The sequence below is a fragment of the Gorilla gorilla genome, chromosome 6 (assembly GCF_029281585.2).
Source record: "Gorilla gorilla gorilla isolate KB3781 chromosome 6, NHGRI_mGorGor1-v2.1_pri, whole genome shotgun sequence".
Classification (NCBI taxonomy): domain Eukaryota; kingdom Metazoa; phylum Chordata; class Mammalia; order Primates; family Hominidae; genus Gorilla; species Gorilla gorilla.
In genome coordinates this window covers 23109730-23136514 of record NC_073230.2, presented here as the reverse complement: position 1 = coordinate 23136514, position 26785 = coordinate 23109730, and the positions used below count along the sequence as shown (strand labels likewise).

Below are 26785 nucleotides of genomic sequence, written 5' to 3'. Positions count from 1 at the left end.
TTAGAGTGTTATTTGGGAGAAAAGGTGGAATGAATGGTTAGATATAAGTAAATACTTCAAAATTTTCTTACAAAGCTTGTTTTCGACAGAGTGTGGCTTCCTTTTAGTCAGAACATGGACCTGAAAATTGATGATAATGGTGACAATAATAAAAATTAACATAAAGATAGTATCTATCGTTTATAAATACACTATACATCAATTTACTTGCTAGTTGAGTAACATAAATTATATAATTTAATTGTCAACATGAAGCTATAGAAATAAACATCTTTATTTTAGAGATGAGGAAACCTAGACACAAAAATATTAATTAACCTGGCCACAATCAAAGTGTTGAAAACTGACAAAAAGAAGACACAAACCAAAGTATCCTTTTCAGAGACAATGCTATAAGTCGCTATAAAATAGATCGTATTGGCTGCAAAAATATATAATGTCTCACTGGGAATAAGTCTGATTTACAGAGACTGGCATCACAACTGGTGTCACAATATGACTGCAGACACTGTGGGCAAATCCCCAAAGAATTTGAAACACTGTTATTGCATATGGACACAACTGTTGTTCTAATTCCAGTGAAAACTGGAAATGAACCTCTGCTCAGGGCAGAAAACAAAGCAAAAATTATGAAATAAAAAGAAGCTAGCAAACAAAACAAAACAAAAACAAAAACCTGAAGCTGGGATGAGCATACAATTAGTTAAATTTTCTTTGCAGTTGTAGAAGCAGTTACATTTTCCTGATGTGGCCCAATAGCTACGTAGGTACTAAAATCTTTTGATACAGTGAAACTCTTAGATCTAAATGCGCTATTAAGTGTATGTATTGAGCTCTTGTTTTGTGCCGGACACTGTGATAGAAAACATCAGCATAAGATGCCATCAAGCAACAGGAAGTACAGAGTTTAGTGGTGTGAAGTAGGCCTAGTAGGAGTACATTTGAAGTTTGTCAAAACCTGTTGTAACAGAAACATTTACTGCTCACCAAATAGCCATCTGCTTCAGAATATTTTCTGGTCCTCTCTCAGGTATGCATGGCTTTGTTCTGGTCCATGAGCTGTGAGCAGAAATGGCACCTACCACCTCTGCCTCAAAGTATGTAACACCAGGCATGTGACCCTCCACCTCTTTTTCCCCCTGCTGTGGGATCTTGGAGACACATGCTGAGACGACTGATTCACAACGCCAACTGCTGCCTGGAGAGCCAACCATCTTGTGCCACGATATGCAGGAAATTTTTCCAATAAGAATTAGAGGTAAACTTGTGACAGCATTGTCTAGTTCATCCTGAAAAACACACCTGGCTCTTCTTTATTCAAAAAGGACATTGCCAACCAAGCTGTTTTAAGTGTATCAACAGTTAATTAACAGTGATGCTCCTGATACACAAAGGAATAACAGACGTCTTCACATAGGGGGTTTTGCTGTTTCAGGAATTTCCTGTGTTTCCTTGAGATCTTGTTCTGGAGGTTTCCAGGTGTGGTACCACATTGTGAAGCTCCTAATCATGGGGTCAAAAGGATCAACTTACAGAGAGACTTTAGGTCCTACATCATTTTGACAGATATATATGTAATTTGGTACCTATTTCCAAGGGGAGGGAATAAAAGAAAGAAAAAGTTAAATGACACCCTCTCGCTTAGCACTGTCCAGTGTAAACCACATAGGCCATTCATTTTAAGTTTTCTAGCATCTGCATTAAAAAAGTAAAAAAGAAAGTTAATTTTAATAATATATTTTATTTAGCCCAATGTATACAACCACGGTTATTTTAACATGTAGTCAATGAAAAACCTCATTAATTTCACAAGAAGTCTTTGAGATCTGGTATACATTTTAATCTTAAAATGAATCTTAATTTGGAAAAGCCACATTGCAAGTGCTCAACAACCACACAAATCTGCATTCCACAGTGAGGTCTAGATGTAACTTAAATTTGTTAAACATTTGTGGAGCTTATGCCAGTCATCATGGTAAGTATGTTCACAGCATTGTCGAAATTGTTTATTGTAATATTCTCTTGAGTTAACAAATGAATATATCCACAGAATTAGAAACTGACAGAGCTAAGATCCAAATCAATTCTCCACCCTGGCTCTGAAGATGGAGGAATGCTCTAGGCAACTACAGGATCACGGGACCCCTCTATAATTTAAACAAGATGAGTGAGGCCCCCAAATAAAGTACTGACTGGTTGTGGAGAGGATTATGGAGTTAATTAACATTAAATAAGTATAATTGGGAATACTTCACTTGATGATGGATTGCATGGGGGAAAAGGAGAAGGAAGGAGGGGCTTGGCAATTGTGGGTTCCTACTTCTGACTTAAGCAACTGACTTGTCAATAAGGCTGTTTAGAGAGAGACTGACATGGGACTTGCTCACTGAAAATTGAGATTTAGCAATTTTTGATCACTGGAATTGCTAGTACAGTACAAGGAAAATAACCCACTTTTTTTGGTTCTAGCCATTGCTATATTTGACACAAATGCCAGATTACAGTGATCTAACAATTGCTTCTTAAGAAAAATATTGTTCACATAACAGAACTAGACATAGATTAGCAAGTCTTTAATACTGCTACAGAAAGAGAAATAGCTAATTCAATAACCTTAGATTTACAGTGCATAATATTTACAAGCTTCTATGTGATTCTTTATATCTTTCTTCTCTAAAAATACACACTTCTCTAAAAATAGGCTTTATCACCACATGTGCAACAGTGAACATTTTTGCAGTTTTATACTTATGTGCTTGTCTTTGGTTCTGGAAGGATTCCAAGTGGTGCTACCTGGGCCTGAGACCTTTGCCTGGTGGAGTCTATCTGATGAAGGTATGATCAGATCTTAAAACCCAAAATGACTCAGCTTTCAACTTTGATCAAATCGCATCATTAACTGTAAGAGGTAGGATATCAGAGGTAACCAAGAACAAAATGTGTAGAAATTCAAACATTTCATAAGCTATTGACAGGTACTACTGGCCCACAGATGACAATTATGATGAATAAAGTAATTAACATGGAAGGTCATAAATGTGCTATTTTTATTGCTCTATAGTTACTATACCAAAGGAATGTTCTTAAAATTGTTTGCAATAAATGGAGGTATTATTATATTTGATTATGGGTCAAGTCTATTTAATTTGACCTTGAGTATATATCTTCAGAGAAACATTACCATCACTTTAACCAGCACACTTAATCATCTTTAATAAGTTATTTGCAGAAATGCTGCTTCAGATTACTACAGATGTCCTAAATTAGAGGAAAAACCTGTCAGTTTTCTTTTACTCATAAAGTCCATTTTCAACATCAGTTGTCAGTTTGATTCTATTTTATCATGAAGTATTACAAGATTATTTTGACCTTTTCAGTCACTGTGCTCTTTTTCTACCCATTAGTTTTTTTATACCCTCAAGAATGAATTGTTAGAAGTGGAATTGGACCAACGTAGAGCCCCGCAACTTTGAGCTTATAGGACAAAGGTCATGCAAAAATGCGTGTCCGGTGGGGAAAAAAGAATCTTTTCTAGTCACTCTAAGGGTTGAAGAGGTTGCATCTAGTATTTATACAATCTTATATAATATAGAGACAGCTTTGTTTTGATCACAGGCCCTTTTGTGGATGAAAACAACTGTTAGCTGGTGGTATGAGAAATTGCCTTGTCCTGGGCCTTAGAGCTCAGAGCTGGTATTCCTCCTGGGTTCTGGTTGGTGTTTGGTACAGAATTTCCTTACTTGTGCTTTGAAGTGCTTTACAGTGCAGTTGGCCCAAGACTTCTTTTTTTTCCTCAGACACTAACAGCTGTTGAAAACCAGCTTATTCCCTTCCCATATACTATGACCCCAACTTAGCAGAAATCATCCTCTAAAAATAGATAAAATTTAGAAAAACTGTTTGCTTACAATGAGTTTCAGGTTACAAATTTGTAAGACGAAAAGGTAGCGATTATTCAGAACTTCAGATATTCAATAGCCTACACATGTCTAAGCATTGATCACATCTATATCCACATTTCACATTAATTATTTGAAACTGTTTCTCAGAACAGTAATATTTCATTATTACTTCTATCAACAATATATATGCCGTGCAGTTAAATATGAACCTTTCTGATTACTTATTTTTAAAATTCCAATTAAACCAAGATATGAACCTGGAATCTTTTTACCATGATCATATGTGGCTTACAATTTATGTATTAACAAATTTAAAATTATTTTTAATATCTTTAAGCTTGTCTCACTTTCTGTCTTTTCACCTGCTAAATACTCTTCTGATTTTTTTTTTTTTTTTTGGCCCATTCTGACCTTCTGTTACCTTTCTTGTTTCTTATGTTAGTTAGGACAAGGGCAGACAGTTGTCATTTAATCATTTCATCCTTGTTTTGATCCATTTCCATAAAGCCATTGCCTTGTATGAAATACTCCATATCACTCTCAAAATCTTCCAAAAAAAAAAAAAAAAAACCTGTGCTCCGTCAAAGTACTATTATAATGTTAAACTCTGAAAAATATGCTTTTATAAGAGATCTTGTATTTGGCCTTAACTTTTCATTTTGTTTGGTATACAAATATACAATATTTTTCCTTTATTCCTAAAAAAAAAAGTTGACATAAAAGGCAGCTGGTATTTCTTTGTTGAGTCTGAATCATATAAAATACGAGTGTGCAATTAAATATTTTGGAGAACTATACTAACAGCTAAAACACAGAGGTTTTTAGTAATCCAAATCATAAACCTGAGCTCAAAATGGAAAAGCCACTTTAAGAATAAAACTTGCTACAAATTGATGAAGTATGAAAAATAAAAACACACAAGAAAAACTTATCATAGTGCCAAAGTTACATTAGTTATGTTGAACTCTTCAAGTTGGAAAACTTAAAACAGAAGACTAAGGTTTTACTTATAATTCCTGTCTGTATTTTCGATTCAATTTTTCTTCTCTGAGGTTTGTGAACTTTTCTAAATTCAATTCATATAAAAGGATAGCCTTGCTTTTTAAGACATGGGAGAAATAAATGGTGTAATTCCCTTAAATTGTGGATAGAAATGTAATGGTTATGGATTGGATGCTATAGAAAATATAACATAATATAGAGCATTTCATTATAGAATTCTCTTGAATTAGTTTGCCTGTACCTCTCCCTGTTATGGAAAGGATACAATTTTCAATGATAAAATTTTGAAAAGGCCTACATTTATCAATAAAAATAACATAAAACGTGAATGCAAATGAAAATGTAGAAATTAATTATTGCCTATTAGCATTATTATGAGTTAACTATCAAATAATTATGGATTTAAAACAGGTGAACAAAAGGAAGTCCAGATGGAAGTGTTTGAAATTTGAGAGGCAATCTATGTCTTCCCAATCATAAGACGCCTCACAAAATAAAAAAAGAAAAAGAAAGACAAGAGATCATTAGAATTTTATTAAGTGTGAATACATATTATGAAAGAATGCATATATTTTGAATTTTTAATTCAATCTTTTAGATTTAATTTTATTAATCATAATCTATATTGCATGCTGGCTTTCTAAAGCTCATCCGTTAAATAGTTCTAATTTTGGTATATTTTGTTTCCTCTCTTATTGCTTTAGGCAGAGTTATATTTAGTGTTGAGAACAATTTCGTTGATTATGCTATACCGGAATTGAATGGAAGAAAAACACTAATTCCTGAAAGAAATAAATTTAAATGCAGGAAGACGTAGAAACTAGAAAAACAAAGTACGTTGGATTGTTTTACAGTTTAGAAGTAAGGTTTTAAATATTCATTTCTTTTGGTACATGTAAAATGAATGTAACAAGTTTTATTGTGAATGTACCAATTAATGTTATATAAAAATAATAACATTTAAAAAATGTGTAAAAGTATACAGAATCACTAGATAACATGCATTAGCCATAGCAAAATTGTTCCATAAACTTTATAATGCATAGTTCCTGGGGAAAATCAGTTCCTTAGTTTTATAAAATAATGTACGTCATAAATCACATAAATTACCATTGGGTATTTAGCATATTTGGATACATTTTCAAAACTCTTTATTTCAGAAGAACCAACTGAAGGACATAACTGCTACTTTTTGGCAAAATATAGCAGAAATAATATTTCTATACCCAATAAAGTTTTCAGAAACAAATTACAACATTAATTTAATTATCCACCCTTTAGTTCATATATTATGAGTATATGTCACCAAGGAAAATTTATCTATTAGGTAAAATTCAAAGTAGAGTTTCCTATTTAATTTTAAATATTTGAAGTTCCATGACAACTCATGTCACACGTGTGCAGAAGAATGGCAACTTTTAAAAGAATCGTCATGAATCTTAAAGTAAAATTTAAATACAATTTTGTTGTATTGCTTAATATGAGCTCTATTCCCCTTAAAATAAAATAGTCCTAATAAAAAGAAATCTCTGCCTTTACTCTTGAATGTCATTTTATTTAAGCCGAGGAAACAATAGATATACACACTTATCAAGTTTAAAGAACCTAGCCTACGTTTAAAATAATTATAATTGTGGACCCTACAAGAGCTAAGTAGCTTACCTTTTCACATAATCAGCCTCTTTATAATGTGTTACTTGATACTGAAACCTTACATGAAATGTTGGCATTAATATAACTTTTCTTCAGGAAAACTCAAGTATATTATAAATGTAGGATAAATACTATATCATACATAGTTTTAAATGATTGTTATATAGAAATTTTATAATAAATTTTATAATTTTTACCATTCTTCTTGATATCATTAGGTAAAAAGGCATCTTTTCCATATTGGATTTTAGGGATGTGAACACTGAAGTAGCTATTATAGGAAATGCTAGGGATTTTTTCCCGTTGTTACTACATTTTAAAAATTTCTCTATAACCTAGAGCATAAAATTCAATATTCTATCTTATTCCAAATATTCTAATAAAATTTAAAAATCTTTATGTAATGATTAATACATATTTAGAAATCCAGAGAAAATTAAAGTTATATTTAATTCTGGAATTCACCAAGACCTCCTTTTTAGTCCTTCATTTTTTTCCTTCCAAATATTTTCCTTATATTCTGTTTTCTATAAGAAAACTGGACATCATAATTTTTGCTGGTATTGAATGTTCTGTGTCTTCAATTAAAAAGACCTTTCTTGCTAGCTTTGTTTTCATTGCATGCCTTTGGAATGACTTCCTCCTTTTCTAACCTTTCCTAAATTTTTCTTCCCAGGTTTCTGGCCCCACAGTTCTAGAGGCTGACTGACTGGGGCAGGTTGTAGAGAAACTTCTGGACAGGTTGTTAACATCTGACACAGTGAGTGAGAAAAAATCCAGCACAGTCACTGGGCAGGTTTAAGAAGAAGTGGCAGCCTCGGGAGATGAAAGGTTTGTGTGTGCTTGTTGCTGGTTACCTGCAACACACTGGTTAAATTCAAATCCATTCATTTAGTAATTGCTTAGCTTCCTCTAAACCAATGTAATGCAAACCAAAAGGACCGCTGTGGATGTTTTGTACTGATGTCTGCAGATCATGTGTAATTTTAGTCTGTCTTGTCTGACATTTTCCACAATGCTTTTAGTTGACAGCATTGTATTATGTAAATATTTCTGGTTAGGTTTATTGAGGTGGTTGCCTAAATCTCACTTTAAATAAAGCCTTTAATGCTTTCACCCAGAATCCGTAGAGAAGCTACATGAGTTGGGGAAGTTTAGTGTTGCTCTTTGTACTTTAACTTTTAATATCAGAGCACATATTGAAACCATAAACACGATGAAAATACAAAAAAAATATTCCGACGATATTGGAGGACTATAACTCCCCCACCTCTTTTTATTCTTAAAGAGCCAAGGGCGTGGGGAGTGGCAGGAAGAAATATTCTTAAGATCTAAGTCCTGGACGCCATCCTGCGAGTGCTTAAAGCCCCTAGAAACGTGCAACCTGAACAACACCCCTTTTCGAAGTCTAAAACAATATTAGATTCCCAAAATATCGGCAAAGAAAGTCTTACCGTCAGACTTGCAGCAGGTTTCAGCTCAGACCCAGACTGAAAAGCTGAGCAGCTGGTGAACAAAAGTTTTAGTTTTTTTTTTTTAAACCAAGTCTGCAAAACTAATTTCCCTCAAAATAGAGCTCAATTTCCGTTAAAGAAAGCAGCGCTTAAAAATCTCAGAATTCCTGATCAACCCCCACTCCACCCCACCTCTAAGCAATAGAAAACAATTCGATCTTTCACACGGATGTTATTGCGAAGCCACTATTCTGCAGTGTGACTTTAAAGAAAAGAAGATAGTGAGGCTTAAGCAAGGGGACTGGAAGAGGAGGGGAAAGGTTCTGCTTTGGGGACACCTCTCAAAGATTAATCAATACTTTTTCCTAATTCAAACCAGATGTCTAGCCAGTTTGCTGTACCCATTAATCCCACTAACAACTTCAAAGACCTGGTCATCATCCTCTGGACACCTGAAACAATGAAAAAACGGGGCGACACTGCTGGTGGCGCATTTGGGGCCCCGGGCGGAATAGGTGACTACAGATAGTCTCCTGATGCGACAGGTCCCAGATGGGACATGACTGTTCCTCCTGCTCATTACAGCGCCACTCACTTGTGTGTAAACGACTCTGCCCCCAGCGGACCCTGTCGCCCGCCAAGCAAGTGGCAGTTTCAAAGCCCTGCCCTCGCTCTCGCATGCTTACTAGAGGCAAGTTTTCTATTTTATTTTCAGGGATGCAAAATTGTAACCAAGTGCCCACGCTTAGTGAATTTTGGGAGCGATCGAAATGTAAGAATTCTCAGTAAATGGAACCCTGGTGGTAAGGGATGCATTAGCGGATTTATTTTTGAGCAGAAGAGAGTGGATTTCTGGAGGAAACTGAAGAGACCTGGGCTAGCTCCTGAGGGGAAAGGCTAGAAATGCGCGTGCAATCTACACATCTCATGTGACCGGGACACAATCGCTTGGAAATATTCTTGACCCAGGAAAAGTTCTTCTTGGTGGACAAGTGGCTAGGAAATTGAGCGGGACCGGGAAAGAGGGGGAAGGGAGCCTCCACCTGGCATCGCACGTGAGGATGCCAGGGAGCAGGCATCTGCAACCCTTTCAGACTCACGCCTTCCTCCCACCCACCCAACCAGGTCCGTCTTCTTTCTGCACTGAGAACCGCCTTTTCCAGGCCATGGTGCTCATCCCCGCAACCTCAGATCTGGCGTCCCAGCCTATTAACAACCCACCCACAGAAACCAGCTGCGAAAACCTAGGCGCGCTGCGGCGCCCAGGGCACGGGAAGATGCAAAGTTTGAAAAACTTCGAGGGTATGCCAAACTAGCTCTGGTCTTTTCCTTTAACCCTATTACTTCTTTCGTGTTCCTGAAAGGCTAGGCGTATCCCTAGCTTTTCTGCAGGTGACAGTTCCCAAATGACACTGACAAGTCACGTTTCCCCGAGAGGAAAGTGAGTAGGTAGGAATCAGGGTGCTGGGTTGGGGGTGGTGTGCGCCGCGCCCAGGCCTCCAGAGTCTGGAGGGCAGAGCTGCTGCCCTCCCGGGCGGGACTTAGACGTTGGCGTGCCGCTTGTAGTCCTGGCAGCCGGCAGTGCTGGGCGGGCGTGGACGCTCTACGTCCGTCCAGCAGGAGATAGGAAGTGGAACTGGGAGCGCGTGGCGCAGGCTGAGCGGGAGTTTTGGAGGGAGTTTGCATGTGGTCAACTCTGGGCTCCTAAGCCAGCCCCCAGCTCACGTTACACTCTATTTATAACTTCTCAGAGCCATTTCCCCCTGAAAGCAGTTCTCTGGGACCACCTTCTTTTGGCTTCAACCTCTCCCACTCTTGACATCTGAGTAGCTCAGGGAAGCTCTTCCAGGTCCGACTGTTCATATGTAAAGGAGACTGGCCGCTGGGGCTCAGGACCGGGATTATCCGAGCTCTGCAGAAGTGCACCGCTATTGCTTTGGGAGGGTAAAAAAAAATCACACGGTTTCCAGTGAAAAGTGACAGAGGGTGGTGGCCTTTGGAACCGTCGTGAAGTCTTCTGCCTGGAACCCGAAACTTGCATGCTATGGAACACCCGCTCTTTGGCTGCCTGCGCAGCCCTCACGCCACGGCGCAAGGCTTGCACCCGTTCTCCCAATCCTCTCTCGCCCTCCATGGAAGATCTGACCATATGTCTTACCCCGAGCTCTCTACTTCTTCCTCATCTTGCATAATCGCGGGATACCCCAACGAAGAGGGCATGTTTGCCAGCCAGCATCACAGGGGGCACCACCACCACCACCACCACCACCATCACCACCATCAGCAGCAGCAGCACCAGGCTCTGCAAACCAACTGGCACCTCCCGCAGATGTCTTCCCCACCTAGTGCGGCTCGGCACAGCCTCTGCCTCCAGCCCGACTCTGGAGGGCCCCCAGAGTTGGGGAGCAGCCCGCCCGTCCTGTGCTCCAACTCTTCCAGCTTGGGCTCCAGCACCCCGACTGGGGCCGCGTGCGCGCCGGGGGACTACGGCCGCCAGGCACTGTCACCTGCGGAGGCGGAGAAGCGAAGCGGTGGCAAGAGGAAAAGCGACAGCTCAGGTAAGGGCGCGCCAGGCACCCTCGAGAGTGCGCGCCGGCCTGGAAAGGGGGCGGAGAGATACTAGGGGAGATTCTCGCACTGGAGGGTGGCAGCGGGGAGGATGGGAATGTGTTGCCCTCTGTGGCTTCCTGCGGCCAAATTCGGCGGTGAAGCTTTGGTCCTGATATTTGGGGACACATGTTTATTCGAGAGCAATGCATATACAGCCAGCAGGTCTAAGCTCTCCAAAGTCCTAAACTACTTTACCAGAAGGTTGATAAAAAATGACAAGTGGCTGTGAAATCGATTGTGAAGCGTGACCTTCCATCCCAGCGCTGGGGAGAGAGGGGCGTGCGCCCAGGGATGCAGCGTCCGTTGGGCAGACGTGCGTGCGGGTGCCGCTTCTTGACTTTTCTCTTACAAGTTCCCGACTCTGAGTGGCTCGATTTTTCCCATCGTTAACTGGATTTCCAAATTATTGCACAATGTTTGGAACTTGCAATGGAACTTGGCAGAGCGCATGAGAAAAAAAAAGTTTCAGTTTTTTTTTTAACATTCTTATTTCAGCGTTCTTTAAATAGCACCCTATTTCAAATGGTAAAATTTTCCCTTTATTGGGGAAGAAGACATTATCTAGGAATTCAGATTTTAAGGAAGGTGTCAGAGAATTGTAAATAAATAGATGCTCACACTGGAAGAAAGACGAACCTTAATAGTACATGTCCATGTGGTGTAAGCTAACTACAGAACCTAAGTTTCAAAAGTGGAAAATAAATCCCTCTACCAAGTGGGTATTAGTAGAGACAAATACTGCGAAGCAACAGCAACTCGGGTAGTGTTAGTTACGTGTCTAAAGGTGGTATGCAAGGGTGCGCGCAGGAGGCGCTGATTTCAGTGGGGATAATTTGAGCAGCCATGCAAAGGGGGAACCTTCCTGACCTCTGGTGCTTGAAGGCACAACTTGCCGAATAAATTGTAGCAATCCAGAGAAACTCAAAGTTTTCCAGACAAGTTTTCAAAGTTCTTACCTACCTGTATTTTTATAAAATTGTTAAAAGATACTTTAAAATTAAGAGACTTGTGAGTTTTCTTTCGTGGGTATAGTGCAACCTGGATTACATATTTTTGGAAGGTGTCATTTGTTTAATATAATATTTGCATATTTTTCTTCCTCTGTGGAATTGGGTTAATAATAGTCCTAGAAGGTAATCCCATATGTTGGTTTGAAGGATGGGAAAAATGTTTATCGTGTGTAAAGCTTTAGGTAAGATGCCACATAAATGAAAATGATTGGCTGCATATTTAATATTCCTTCACCCTTCACAGCAATATCAATTGTTCTTCAGCGTTACTATAGGATGGATTCTTCTATCATAGTCTCAAAAGCTAACTTTTATTTTCCAAGGTCAGGGGGTGAACTTTTAATGTTCCATCACAAATTAGTTTTTATAAGAAAATCACCAGTAGTGTCGCTGATATTTAATGTATTTTCCTAACTATAAGTGAAACTCTCTTTAGATAGTGAGTTGAAAGGTTAATCATAGCAAGAAGGTTTCAATTTTTATTAGAAAAACAGTCGATTTTAGAATGCAGTGACAATTTCATAAACTGAACATTTGATATCAGTGTAACTTTGGAAGCAGATCCCAGTTCAGGTTGATGAGCATACTCTTTCAATTCCCATAAGCTCTTACTGTTCATTTTATTTTTTGTAATGAGAAACCTACATGATAGATTGTTCTTCATGCTTCCCGAACTGAGCCATTGCCCTTAAGTTTCTCAGGGCAAACAATTTTCATACAAGCACATGTTATTTTGTTTGGGGAAAACTGAGAAAATGGAATTCAATAACTGATTCCCTTAATTTATTTTAATAATTTTTTTAAAAAATGGAATAATTTAACAAAACTTACTTATCTCTCCCCCTCAACTTAGTGGGAAATAACCATTTAACAAAATTAAGTTCATTTCTACATGTTGAAGCTGATAATGAGGGTACTAGAAAAACAAGCAAATATAAGTGTTTGTGTCAGCTACATAAATTATTAACAGATTAAAACTTCAGTGGAAAATACAATTAGTCATCACCAAGGATAAAAATACTGGGGATTTAGAATGAGCTTTTCTTTCCTTTGATATTTTGAAGAAATATTGACTAAGAGGAAAATCACAATAATTTCTGTTTAGATCTATGTACACTTATCGAAAATGAAATTTTATTTGCCAATTTCAGCTGAAGGTGTATTTGTCAGATATTGAGATAGATTTAAATTAAAGATATCTTTCTCATGTAACAATTGCATTAGGTGTTCCATAAATTATCTTCAAAGACATTTTATTTCATAGACATCTTGATCTAGCACAAAGTAAAGCAATATTGAAAATGATTATGATCCTGGTATGCTATTAATACCTATATCTCTCATTGCTTATAGCACATTTTAGTATTTCAATATTTCTAAAATATAAAATCGAAGTGATTTCGGAACTCCTGAAATTTAAAATTGTATTAGATAAAAATGTCATCCTATATAGTGGGACCATTTGTATTTTGTTAGGTAGTTTATAATTACTTTGCATTTATGGTTGAGAGAAAATTCAGTACATAAATCCAGGGTAAAGTCAGGACCAAAATTCTGTATCCCTGCATCTAATACCTAGACTGTATGTGTATGTGCTAATTCTAATTACCGCGTTAAATTCTAATAGAATTTTAAGTACCAGAAAGTATTGAAAAACAGCTTAAATATTTATAAACCTTACAATTTTATTCATAGTAACGATTTAAAACTATAATATGTAAGCTTCTCTAGCATATATTTTATGCATTTTCCCTCCACAAATGCACATGGACACACACATATGCAAACTCTAGCAGCTTCATGTTTTGGAAGCAAATATTTATGGACTTTAGGTTTCCTTTATGTAAGTTTATTGACAATTGAAAATAACCAAATTAATAGAAAAGCACGCCATTATATTTTATATGTGTTAAACATTTTTGTAACTTTGAACCTGCTATGCTTTCCAGCATTATTAGCAAAGCCAGCATCTGCCACGTCTTCAAAGGGACTCTTAAAAATCAAAACTTTACAACTGCTGAAAAAAATTACTACAAAGCAGGTGATTCTGAAAAATGTCTATAAATAGTGTGAATTGCTTGGCTTCAATTACATTTGATTGCTCTTTGAGCAATCTAGTAGTAGGAATAAACTGCCCACTTTTAGTTAAAATAACTAAAATTAATTCATTGATCGAACTTTAGCTTTTGTGCATAGATTATACAGTGTACATATCTAGATATTTTCTATTCAAATTTATGAATACATATTTTATAAAAAATAGAAATTACATCAAAAAAGAAAAGAGCGATTTAGGGAGGTAGACTTTACTAGGTTTTGAATCATATTAGATTGTTGTAAAATTACAAATATTTTATTTATAGCTACTATGTCATAAAACCTTTCCTGTCAAATTATGTCTGTCTATATGCTTGACTATGCAGAATGACTAGCAAATATTACATTTAATAAGTTGGAAGTTAAACTCAGAGTAATACCTTATCAACCTCATTCAGTATTATATTGTAATATTTCCAAGATATTTCAATCATTGTGTTTTCTGAAAGGAATAAATTAGTGTTATTATTCATTTCTGTGTTACTGGATTGTGGCTTTTCAGCATTTGCTTTAGAATTTAAAAAATAATATACTGGATCTTGAAGATTAGAGTGAAGTATTGAAAAATTCAAATGGAGTACAAAAAAAAACTTTCATTCTTTATCTTGGACTGGTAGACTAATTTTAGGTGTGAACATTTAAAAATGGTAATCTGACATAAAAAATTCTAAGTATCATTGACCTACATGAGGGCTCTAAAATGTGATCTAAAATAATCACACTCAAGTTAAAAGCAACAATTCCTTTAGAATTAAAATGCTTTATTGTTGAACATTAGCAATGAATGGAAGGAAGAATGCAAATAAAAGTAGGAATAGTTTCCAATTCTGTGTAAATTTCTTCATTTATAGTTCATTTTAAAAGAAAAATCATAAATGCAAGGCATGGTATCGCACAAACTTTCACTGGGCCTAGAAATCCAGAACTTAGTATTTAAAGTTTTAATCTTTGTTTATGGTAATTATCAATAGAAACCATTACAATGACATCTTATAAGCTGATTTTTACTAATAAACTGAAAAAACAGTACTTGAGTCATTACCCCATGTTCCCTCTGTGTTTCAAAACATAGACCGTTCACTATAACTCTGGAATTTAAGTTGTAATATTTATAATAAAATCTAAACATCCTAAGAACTTAATTTTAAGCAAAAATGAAATATCAGAAAATATCAATCCTTTCTCTTAGATTCTGGGAAATTTGGGAGGCGAATTCCGTATGTAATGAAATAATTACATTTTTTTTGCACTTAAGAAATGTAAATCTATAGACGAATTAATAGCTGAATTATGTAAAACATCACCATATATAAGCTCACTACATGTACTTAGCCTGATAATGCTGCCTTGCTTGCGAAATTTTATTCATTTGGTGTTTTTATAATGGCAGCTTGACACACAAAACCTAATGTGAAGGTTTTTTAGATTTTAATTTCAAATGAGAAAAACCAATATAATACAGCAATATATTTTAGTTTTGAACTGTATTCACTTCAGGAATTTATTTCTAAGTTTTCAGAGCAAATCTCTTTTCCAAGCACTGCTATGAGGGCTGCAAATGTCTTTGAGCGATAAATACTAAGGATGCAGAAATATTAGAAAATAAATTACAGGTAGGAATTTCTTAAATAATATCTGTTGAATTAATAGTTGTGGGTTATTTATCTCACCCAAATTTTCTTTATTTTTCTCACTTTTTTTTTTTTGATAAATGAAACATTTTGTGCAGGAAGATATATAAGCATTTCCCCCCTTGATTGTAATAATAAAATCAGAAGGCTTAATTCTCAACTGGCCAGTTACATTGTATTTCCTGGCTTATAGTATTGGTAAATGATTTCAGTGGTTAAAATCAAAAGCAAAAAAATAAAATAAAACACAAACTAAGGGCAAAGTCCACAGATTAAAAATTGAAGTAGATGTGATTTATTTCCTATTTAGCATATTTAAGAAACAAGACACATTTTGTAGTCACAATTTGTTTCTACATATCATGTGCTTTAGATGTTGATATGGTTTACTGACATACATGTTTTGTAAAGATTGTAAATATAATGAGGCACTAACATTTTGCCTACTTTCCTTATGATGCTCTTATGACTATTTCTTTTATTAGCGTGTTGAACTGAACCCCCAAGTAGAAAAGGAGTAACGGTATAAAGTAAAGTTAGTTGCAAAACTCTCTACATTACTCCTAAATCATAGTCATCAGTGAGATTCAAAATCCCATTGGAGAAAACCTCGCAGAATATTTTATGTGTTTTAATGTAGTAAAACTTACAATGGTCAAGATCATATAGGGCTCAGCCTTCAATTTGCGTTAGAGGCAGAATTAATCTGAATCTGATGCCTATTTCTCTAACAGTTCTTCCCGTTTTACTTACGTTATAAAAATATTGAATTTTTTAAAGAATGTTGTACTAGGTAGTATTTTATGATACAAAATAATCAATAATGTATCTATTGATCCATTTGTGTTCATCTCAGATGTTGTTTTTATGTTTCAGAATAAGTATTTTCATTTAAAATCTCTTGACATTATTTATTACCAAATTAACAGAAAGTTACATGGTAAGTGTATGATCGAATGGGTTATTAATTTTCATGGGTCATGAGTGGGTTATTAATTTTCCTCTATATTTGAAATTTTTGATATATAATTTCCGGAATAATAAGTAGCTCATTATTCCTGAAGCTTTCATTTATAATGTTACATTGTCTACAGAAATATAATATTTCTAAATTTATATATGTTACTACTAATTGTGCACTGTATTTTTAAATATTGGTTTTCACAGTGTTATGAAAATAATTTACATGTTTTTGGTTTCTTACATCAGCATATGCACAAGAATGATCAGGTAGAATCTGTACTGTATCTATACATTTTTGGAAAGGGTTTGTATGAAAGATAGAAAAATCCTTTCAAAAGTAATCCCTTGTTTTATCAATAGAATTAGAAATTAATAAACTGGATCATTAACTTGTATGATAATATTGCTATTTTATTTTTAAAATTTCCATTTATTTAAATGTTTAATAATTCTAAAATGTTTGTGTACCTTGATGACAATTCTTATGTCCTTACAATGTGTACTTTTATTGCAAATATAACATATTTTTACTAGGTAATAACTCAGTGGTAAAAACTTTAGGGTATTGATTATAGCTTTAAATTCAAAAGCTGTTGCTCTTCAAAATTTGGTAGAATCAATTCAATGTGAATGTTTCAAATGTATTTAAGTATTCTGCTGTTTGTGTTCATAAGCTTTCTTTCTAAGATGTTAGAGGTATGTTTCTTAAAGCTTGCATAGGCTACATTGATTAAAATTATGATTATAAGCTGCTTACTTTCATAGTTTTTTGTTTTTATTGTAGTCTAGTAGAGAGGACAATGGCAAGGAAAGGATAAAAGGGAGGGTGCTGAATTAACTAGGACATGGAAGCTATACTTAAAACACACGTTAAAAGAAGGCATTTACTTTATATATGTATATACATATATAGGTGTATGCACACCCACACCCACACATATATATGCATGCATTACTATAACTCCAAATTTAATTTCCTGATAATAGTAAATCTGAATTACAGCATCCTTATTAAATGCATAATATGATTATAAATGTTCCAATTACAAAATTAAATATTAAGCTTGAAGCATATATAGTTTTGTGAAGAGTCCAGCAGGCTTAAGCTGGCAATCAATGATAGTTACAAAAGTCAAACCTGCCAAGTCCCTGCAGTTTTTGTTTTCTTTTGTTTTTCCTCTTTCTTTAGCTCATTATTCTTCACACACTTCAAGAGATTCCCATAATGCTACAAGAAAAAAACAAATTCGCAGTTATCTTACGTGACTGTGGGCAAGAAAATGACTAAGGTGAAATCATCTGTCAGGCTCCGCAAAACCTAGAGGAGGGTCCAGCTTAGGTTGGCAGATGCCAGTAGAATTTTAAAGGCCTGGAATTTTACTCTTTGAAAATATAGCCTTAAATTTTTGCCAGAAATGACACCCAAATGAAAACTTATTTTTGCAAAGTGATAGTTATTTGCAAATGCAGTAGTGAAATATATTCAGAGTCTGTTGAGGTAGCTTGTCCACTGTCTGGACTGCACAGTAAACATTTGGATGATTATTCTTAGCCCCCCAAAAAACTAGCAAACTAAACTGAGGTGTATTCTTATTAGTTGAAAAAATTAAATGGGCATGCCTCTTATCAAATTAACAATGAATGCAAAGCAAATTTTGCAAATCATTGATTTATGTTGGTAGGTAACACAAACAGGAAACTATTTAGAAAAATAAATATGTGTTATCCGAAACGTAATGGGGACTAGCTTGGTTTTGTAGAACAACAGCAATTTAGCAAATAACTTTCACATTTAAAGAACCATATAAATAATGCTTTAGCACTCACTGCATAGGTTGGAATCAAGTGATGTCTTATTTAATATTATTCAAAGATAAAATGAGGTCTTAGTATGTGTACTGCCTTTAACAATTAAAATTTTCTCACCTATAGGCTATGCTTACATGGGAATTTCTTTTTCTTATTTGAAGTATAAACAGATCTGGATGCATTAAACGAGACAGAATGTAGATGTAAAAATGATTGAGACAGATTAAAATGACAGGAAAGTCAGAGTTTAGGCATCCCTATTTGGAGGCTTGCTGCCACCTATGTTTCTAAGATTACCATCTTGTGAATGTCCACACTCAAAATTCAGGGAATTATAAATAATTTTTCCTCCAGAACTATTCTTTGCTCCTGGAAGTAGAGCTGTATAATTTATTTTCTAGAATACCCAGATGTTTAGGAAAGTATAAGTAAGTGGCAACACTTTTGCATATTTAGCCATTAGTTGATAAATCATAAAAGATTTATCCTATTTCTTAATTATCATATTAGACAAGGAAATAGATGTCACACTCAAAGGGATAATTGAAGAGAGTTTGATGATGGCAATTTGATGGTGAGTAGAATGTAGGGAAACCACAGGAAATGATGAATCCCCCAGGGTCTGTCCACAGTTGGAATATATTAGCACCCCTAACCTGAGTGGGCAAATGCAGGGACCTCTTACCAGAATCCAATGAGCGCAACAGGACAGAAGCCTTCTGGAAAAGTTGGGACCTCAGATGGAGGATTGCAGCTCATGTCAAATATCATCCAGTAACCTGTCTTCATGTCCTCCAATCTTCTTTTGTTGCTTCCATTGACCAAACACTATCCGAAGCCAGAACCCCGGGGGGTTAGGTGGATGCAACCCTAAGAGTCAACCGAAGAAGAAATGAAGCGAGCATATCTGGGAGAACACAATGGTTAGGGCTAAACCCCCGCTGTGTCTCTTACTATTGTCACCTCTTGGCCACAAATTTAACTTTTCTGTACCATCGTTTCTGAAAAGGAAATTGAGTTAATATACACAAAGCAATTAGAACAATGTCTGGCTTAGTAAAGTGTTAGTTATTATTTTTATCATCTATCAATGAATGTACAATTATGTAATGCATATGCACCATCTGAAAATAATCTATTTTATGCTACCTCTTTGCATTTTATTACAAATACTGCTATAGGAAATGTAACTTGCCTAAGTAATTACTAAAGATTTAAAATAATCATTGTCCTTAGAATTGTAAACGGCATGAAATTTCCCTGAAATGTAAGGTGAATTCTAGCCAAGTTATGTAAGAGGCTCAAGTTGCCTTTCCCACCCTTAAGATTTCCATTCCACAGCCTCTTTTGCTTGGACCTCTCCTAACTTCCTCTTCTCTTGGGTCTCCTGCTACTTCTCCATTGAAAAGCTGTTTTCAGGAAGAGTGCATATTGAGCAAAATAAAGAATAAAATGAGGACTCTTTTTTTTTCGAGACCGAGTTTTGTTCTGTTGCCGAGGCTGGAGTGCGGTGGCGCAATCTTGACTCACTGCAACCTCCGCTGTCCGGGTTCAAGTGATTCTCCTGCCTCAGCCTCCTGAGTAGCTGGGACTACAGGTGCCCGCCATCACGCCCAGCTAATTTTTATATTTTTAGTAGAGACGCGGTTTCACCATGTTGGCCAGGCTGGTCTCGAACTACCGACCTCAAGTGATCTGCCCGCCTCAGCCTCTCAAAGTGCTGGGATTACAGGTGTGAGCCACCGCGCCCGGCCAGAACTTAACTTTTTAAAAAGAGTGTACAGAGGGGCAGGGCATTTAGTCAAGAGGAAACAGAACTTAAATAAAAGGAATTCAAATATGACAATGAAATTTTGGGTCTCTGTTTTAGCTGTTAACTAGGAGGATGGGAATGACATTTTCCTGCTATGTTAGAAACTTTATTGCAGAGAGAATTTTCTTATTGTTGCTCTGTTATTTTTAGCAGTTCCAGTTGCAGACCCTTAGGAATGGCAAATGTGCAAATATTACTAAAAGCTGAAAACATATATGTCCCACACAAAATGCATGAACAGAATTTTATTTTGGTGATATAATTTCTTTTTACAAAGAAAATATTTTAATTATTTGTTTGTTCACATTTGCATATTTAATACGTTATTGAGAAATATCACTTAGATAGAGATAAAAGAGAACAGCAAACCCCTGGAATTGCAAGTCCTGGGTGGTTGACTGCGTTGACTCTATTTAGTTTAGTCACCTCTCCCACATCCACAAGGCAGTGTGCAGAATTCAGACATGACTTCAGCGAAATTTTAAATGATTATATATGCGAGACTTCTACAGTGCCTTTTGAATAAATAATAGAATTAAGCATTATATTAAAATCACAAATGCAGAGTTAACTTTTTAAGCATTTTCAGATCCATAGCAATTTGATCCCTAAAACAAGAGAAGTTTAAAGGAATAGAGAGTGTTTCTCTGTTAGATAGCAGAAGAACTGGGAGGATGTAGGTAGAAGAGTACAGGAAGAAGAGCAAAATATTAAATGTCCGATAATACACAGCAGGGACAAGAAGGGTCCAACGGCATCAACCAGTGCATTGACTCTTTGATTTTAGAGGAGGCTTGATTTGTCAAAGTTTTCTTAATGAATTGTAACCTGTAATATTTAAACAGATGATTAGAATCAAAATAATCAAGACACTAGAAGAGCCTCAAGGCACTACCCAGTTCAATGAATGTATTTCCTAGATGAGGGAATGTGCCCAGAGAAGTTAAGTAATGTCTGTCCATTCAGCCAAGTAGTGGCAGCTGAGCTTCCATATCCTGACTTCAGCCTAGTGCCCTTAAAAGGAAAATCTCATAAAATATTTTGAAGCCTTAAGTTTTTAGTCTTCCCAATAAAAATAAATTTCAGCATCATTTAAAATGTTGGCTACTGCTTTTAAGTGAGCAAAATGGAATTTGACAAAGTGCTTTGCTTGAGTGTAAATTACCTCTCCCAGAATCTGATTTCATGATTACCTCAGACATTTTTCAGCTTTGTTTTATGAATGTAAACAGTGATCAACTTTCTTAGCTTCAATTTTTAATTTTTTTAATGATGTAGCTCTTGTGGTCAATTACCAAAGTACCTGAATATATTTGACACAGTTTAACAGCTGGCAATGTGCAGATGGGCTTTGCTGTAAATAGTAGATATTTATGTGAACAGAATCATATTTTAGGCAGTTATTTGTGAATTGAAGTATCTGGTTTTTGTTTAAAAATTTAACATTTAATCCAAGTAAATTTTGTTAAGTTGAGCATTACCTATATTGTATTTGCCTTTTTTTGTGTTCGGATAAAGTAATAAAAAACATTTCTACAAGCAGACACCAGGAAACCTTCCCTTATCTCAAGTCCTTAACTTTATCCCCAGTTTTAGAAAACCATTGATTTAAAAAAAATTAATATAGTCTTTTTGCACAGAAGATGCTGAAAAATATTAATGATTGGTCATTTTTCTTATGCTAACCAGGCATGCTTTCCTTGTTTCTCCTCCTCTCCTGTTCACACCCATCTTCCCCACAATGTGTAAACACCAGACCCATCTGTTCCTCTCTAATACAATGAACTGTGTAACCTCTGGAACAGTCTAACATTGACCATTCTTGTCTATTTCAGATCTTTAGTTCTTACAAGACTCTCACAACACAGAATTAAATATCAAAAATACAGTTAATTATTCCATAACTTTTTCCTTTTGTTTTCTAAAGACAACACCATTTCCAAACATGCACACACACATACACACATGCACGCAATCTTTTATCTAATTAATTTTAATTTATTGCCCAAATACTTTCACATTTATAGTCTCAGTTGATGATTTCTTATTTTCTATTAGACTTATATTTAAGACTGAGTTCCATTGCTTCATCCTACCAGAGCATGGCTCAAATCCGTTCTGTTCCATATTCTTCTGTATTTTTTCCCTTTGCCTACTTTCAGGTCTCTTGCACTTAATTTAGTTCTTTCCCCCAGGACTCCCGAAGTGAATATTCTCTGAGCATCTTTATCTCTTGTCATTCTTCTCTAATTAAATGCTGCAGAATAATACAACATGTAGTATTATTTTGACCGTATCATTTCTGTTTGTGGAATTCTATGATAACCTGAAATTATTCTACACTTAAAATACAAATGTTGAATTATTGGCTTTGAAACACATGACACAGGGACCGGCTATTGTCAATCAATAATATGTTATTAGATATTACTTGTACTGGCTTTTGTGTGTAACCAAATTTTGTTTAATATTATATCTATCTATAGATTTGTATGTATTATTATATCTATCTGTCTATCATCTATCTATCTATATACACATACACATATATGCATGAGTGTGTGTATTTAGAGCACTGCTTTTGTGGCAAAGTGAACTTTTCACTTAGTCTTTGGAATATGATGCTTAATGTTAAGAGTTTAAGACAATGTTCTGATATTTTCTAATGTGAATATCTAAATGTTTATAGTTTAGCTACATTCAAGTTTTCTACAGGATTTTCCACATCTCTTAGCTAGTCAAGAATCCCCAGTGACATGTTATGCCTTACTATCGAATTTCCTCAGAAAAGAATTTAGACTATATTTTAATGGATTTCTGTCTACAATCTCTCATCTTAATCAGTACAACCTTTATTGACCAGCTAGGACCGTTTTTGTTGATGTTGGTTTTGCTTTTGTTTTGACCAATCTTTTTTTTTTTGATAGACTTGTTTATGACTATTCCTCATCTAAAAAAAAGTCTTTATTTTGAGGTAATTGTAAATTCATCTTCAGTTGTAAGAAGTAATACAGAAGGAGCCCTTATTCAGATTTCACTGTTTTATATGCACTTCTGTGTGTGTATTTAGTTCTATGATGCCTGCCAGATTTATTTTTTATTTTTATCCCATAGCCTGTAATATATTTTCCTAATCTATATGCATCATTTTCATTAAAATGTGGATGGCTACACCTTTTAAGATCACTACCTCCCTACACTAATCATTACTTTTCCCTTGCCATATAATATCTATAAAGTGCAGAAGACTACACTTACATTTCCCCTTGTGGCCTAGTTCACATGTCTCTAGTTTTTTACTTGGATCAGAAATATGCACTCCCTAAGGAAAAATTAGTGTTTTCTTTTTCTTTTAGTGTGTTTTCCAGCATAGGCTTAGGTGCACAGTTCTTGGTAAATCCTGTTTCTGGCACAGGAAATGCTTCTCTTATAATGAATGATTTCTCCTTGTTAGGGGTGTTTTGAAGGTCTTGGTTCCAGGCTTTTAGAATAGGGCAAATTTCGAAGATGCTTGGGCAATCTGTAGGAGAGTTGAATGACTGTCCAGGTTAAGTTTAATTATCTGTGTTTGTGTCTAATTGATATTTATGGATACTTTCTTTTTTCTTTTTCTTTTTTTTTTTTCAAGACAGAATCTCGTTTTTTTTGCCCAGGCTGGAGTGCGGTGGCACGATCTCGGCTCACTGCAACCTCTGCCTCCCGGGTTAAAGCAATTCTCCTGCCTCAGCCTCCCAAGTAGCTGGGACTACAGGCACGTGCCACCATACCCGGCTAATTTTTTGTATTTTTAGTAGAGATGGGGTTTCACCATTTTAGCCAGGATGGTCTTGATCTCCTGACCTCATGATCCGCCCACCTTGGCCTCCCAAAGTGTTGGGATTGTGGGTGTGAGCCACCGCGCCCTGCCCAATATTTACGGATACTTTCTAAAGTGAAATACCTTTGATTGTATGTGATGTATTTGCTATTATTGGATTAATCAGGACAAAAATAAGTAAGCATTTTTAAAAGTTTGCCATAAACCAGCAAAACAATCTATAATTTCAAAGGTAAGATGTCTATATTTTTAAGAATTTGGAAACTGTCAAGCCTAATTTTCTAACATGTGAGAATGCCTCATTACATTATTTTTAAGTAAGACATAAGATTCTATACACATTCTGTGCAGTTATGCTATACATTGTTGAGCTTCTGAGCATTACATACAGTCAAGAAACATAGTATTTAATATGCCAGTCTAATAGAGACAAAACATTAAATAAAACATGGAATCATTGGACAACTGAGAAACATAAGGAATATCAAGCAATCTGCATTGTAGTAATGGATAATGGCGAAAATAGTTGGTGATTTGAAAATAAAAAATAGATTAATTTCAAATTTTTCAATTGATCACTTTGTTTTTTTGTTTTGTTTTGTTTTGTTTTGTTTTGTTTTTAAACGGAGTCTTGCTCTGTCACCCAGGTTGGAGTGTAGCAGTACGTTCTTGGCTCATTGCAACCCCAGCCTCCTGGGTTCAAGTGATTCTCCTTCCTCAGCCACCCACGCAGCTGGGATCACAGGCATGCACGAGCATGCCTGGCTAATTTTTGTATTATTAGTAGAAACTAGTAGAGATTAGTATTATTAATAGAGATGTACAATTATTAGAGACCATATTGGCCAGGCTGGTCTTGAACTCTTGATCTCAAGTGATAAGCACTTCGTGGTCTCCCAAAGCACTGGGATTACAGGTGTAAGCCATCATGCCCAGCCCAAATTAACCAATTTTTAAAAAAGAAATGAAAAATCTCCTTTATGAGGACCTTGATACAATGATACTGATTTAAACTGTAATACCTGTGTCATGTCACTCTGATTTGAGTATGACTGATTAACCATATTCCTCAATGCTGTTTGTTTGTGTGGTTATGAGACACTGATAAGTAACCACACTGTGGCCTGGCTTGTAAGGAAGGAGCAATGATAGTGAGGGGTGGGCAAGCTAATAAAGTCATTTCAGCTGTGGGTCTGGGCTTAGTCAAGTAAACTGTCTAATAAAAGGGAAGTGTGCAATAAGTCTACTTGTGCAATTGAGTTAGCATTTATTTCTGTAAGGAAGTAAAAATCATTCCATATTGCAACACATTTTGATAGGTTTAAAAAAATCTGTTAAATCTGATCAGTTTGGCTACCAATGACTCTGATACTGATTCCATTTTAGCAATTGCTTTAGTTCACAAGAACAGATCACTGTCAGACTCTCCATGCTTCTTTAATTTATCATAAAATTACTTTTTTTCTGACTAGTAATTCTCAACACTGATGTTACATTGGAGTGATATGGGCATTTTTAAGAAATACTGATATCTCATAGAATATGATTAAGTTCATCTAGAATGGAGCTGGCATTTAAAAATTTTTATATTGGAAAATTACAGCATTTAAAAAATAGAATTGTGTAATGGACTTCCCTGTGTCCATTATGTTCAATGTTTATCAACACATGGCAAATCTTATTTATTTGTGCCAACCCACTACTGCCTCATAGTGTCCCAATTATTTTGAAAACATCTCAGATATCTTATTATTTTATCTGGACATTAGTATTTTTTAAAAAGCTTCCAGGTGACTGCAATGTATAGACAAAGTTGAGAATTACCAGTTTAGAATAGTCTTGTTCTCAGTTGAAAAGTTCTGAGAGTCAAGGATCCCGTAGTCTAAATATGATCTTTTTCTGCACCTGGAGAGCAATGTCAGACAGGGTTGCTCAACAAATATTACAGATGTGCTAGAAATGACCATTTGTACATATATGCTCAGCATCAATTATTTTAACACTGTTTTATGTCATGTAGTATGGTATGTAAAGCCACATGTTGCTATGTAAATTTAAATTTTAACTAAACAAAATTAAAAATTCAATTGTTTGGCTCCACTAAAGCACATTCCAAGTACTCAATAGATATATGTGGCTACTACTGAATGTATCGGGCAGCACAAATATAGAACATTTTCGTATGTCAGTAACTCCAGCTGGACACTCATTCTAAACAACGAGACAAACTTTCTTACCCTTCAGCTACTGAAGGAGGCATCAAGGATGGGATCCCTCTCCCACCTCAATGGACAAAGAGATTATGAGATTCAAATACCACAAGAAGCCAATTACAATGAAAAGTTGAAGCATACCTGAAGGTGAAATGTAAAGAGTAGTATTTTACCAAATGCCTTCATGGATAAATTCTTGCATCTATCAACCAAATATTTATGAAAATAAAATGCATTCATTGTTTTGAAGAGGACAAAGTGCATCCTAAAATAATTATTAAACATAATGCACATGTGTAAGATATGGGGACTTATCAAAATAAAAGCAAAATCAGAAATATGAAATCATTGAATTGTAGATACCCAATTAAAATGAGGTAAAGCACAACATAACAATGGAAGTGAATGTAAGAAAAAAAAGTAGAATTTTGGAAGCAGGAAAGCAAGCAATCAAAGCATATTCAAGAATGTAAGGTCAACTAGGGAGATTCTTCCAGGCCTCTTGAGGAATGGGGAGGAGACATTTTTCTGGGAAAGGATGGGGAACACGCCAGGAACTAGGCTAGATTTTCCAGGGGGAAAGTATGAAAACTTAATCGAATCAGGCAGTGGCAACTAATGACCTAGAATCATTAACCTTTACAGCCTCTCAATAGATGTAGTCTTTAGTAATCCGTGGTCTGAATTCCAGAATCGCAAGTCAGGTAGCTGAGAAACAGAAGCTACTAGAGGAGTTTTTAACTTTTTAGAATGAGAATAAAGTATTCATCCTGGCATTAGAAAAGAGCAAATGCAAGTAAGAGTGACGTAT

At 35.6% G+C, this 26785-nt stretch overlaps 1 protein-coding gene and 1 long non-coding RNA gene across 2 annotated transcripts in view; one reads left to right on the top strand and one right to left on the bottom strand.

Moving 5' to 3' along the window:
• Nucleotides 1–9243: 9243 nt before the first annotated feature.
• The window catches only part of MEOX2 (mesenchyme homeobox 2), a 73260-nt gene continuing 55718 nt past the window's right edge, over nt 9244–26785 (top strand). The window contains exon 1 of the mRNA XM_004045123.5: nt 9244–10569. Within this exon, the coding sequence (XP_004045171.1) occupies nt 10056–10569 (514 nt within the window). The 5' untranslated portion in view covers nt 9244–10055. The remainder of the gene's footprint in view (nt 10570–26785) is intronic.
• Nucleotides 14473–26785, bottom strand: part of LOC115935242 (uncharacterized) — a 71226-nt gene continuing 58913 nt past the window's right edge. Inside the window, exons 3-4 of the long non-coding RNA XR_010134604.1 lie at nt 18817–19001; nt 14473–17550 (exon numbers count right to left, since the gene is read on the bottom strand). This is a non-coding gene — a long non-coding RNA (uncharacterized lncRNA). The remainder of the gene's footprint in view (nt 17551–18816; nt 19002–26785) is intronic.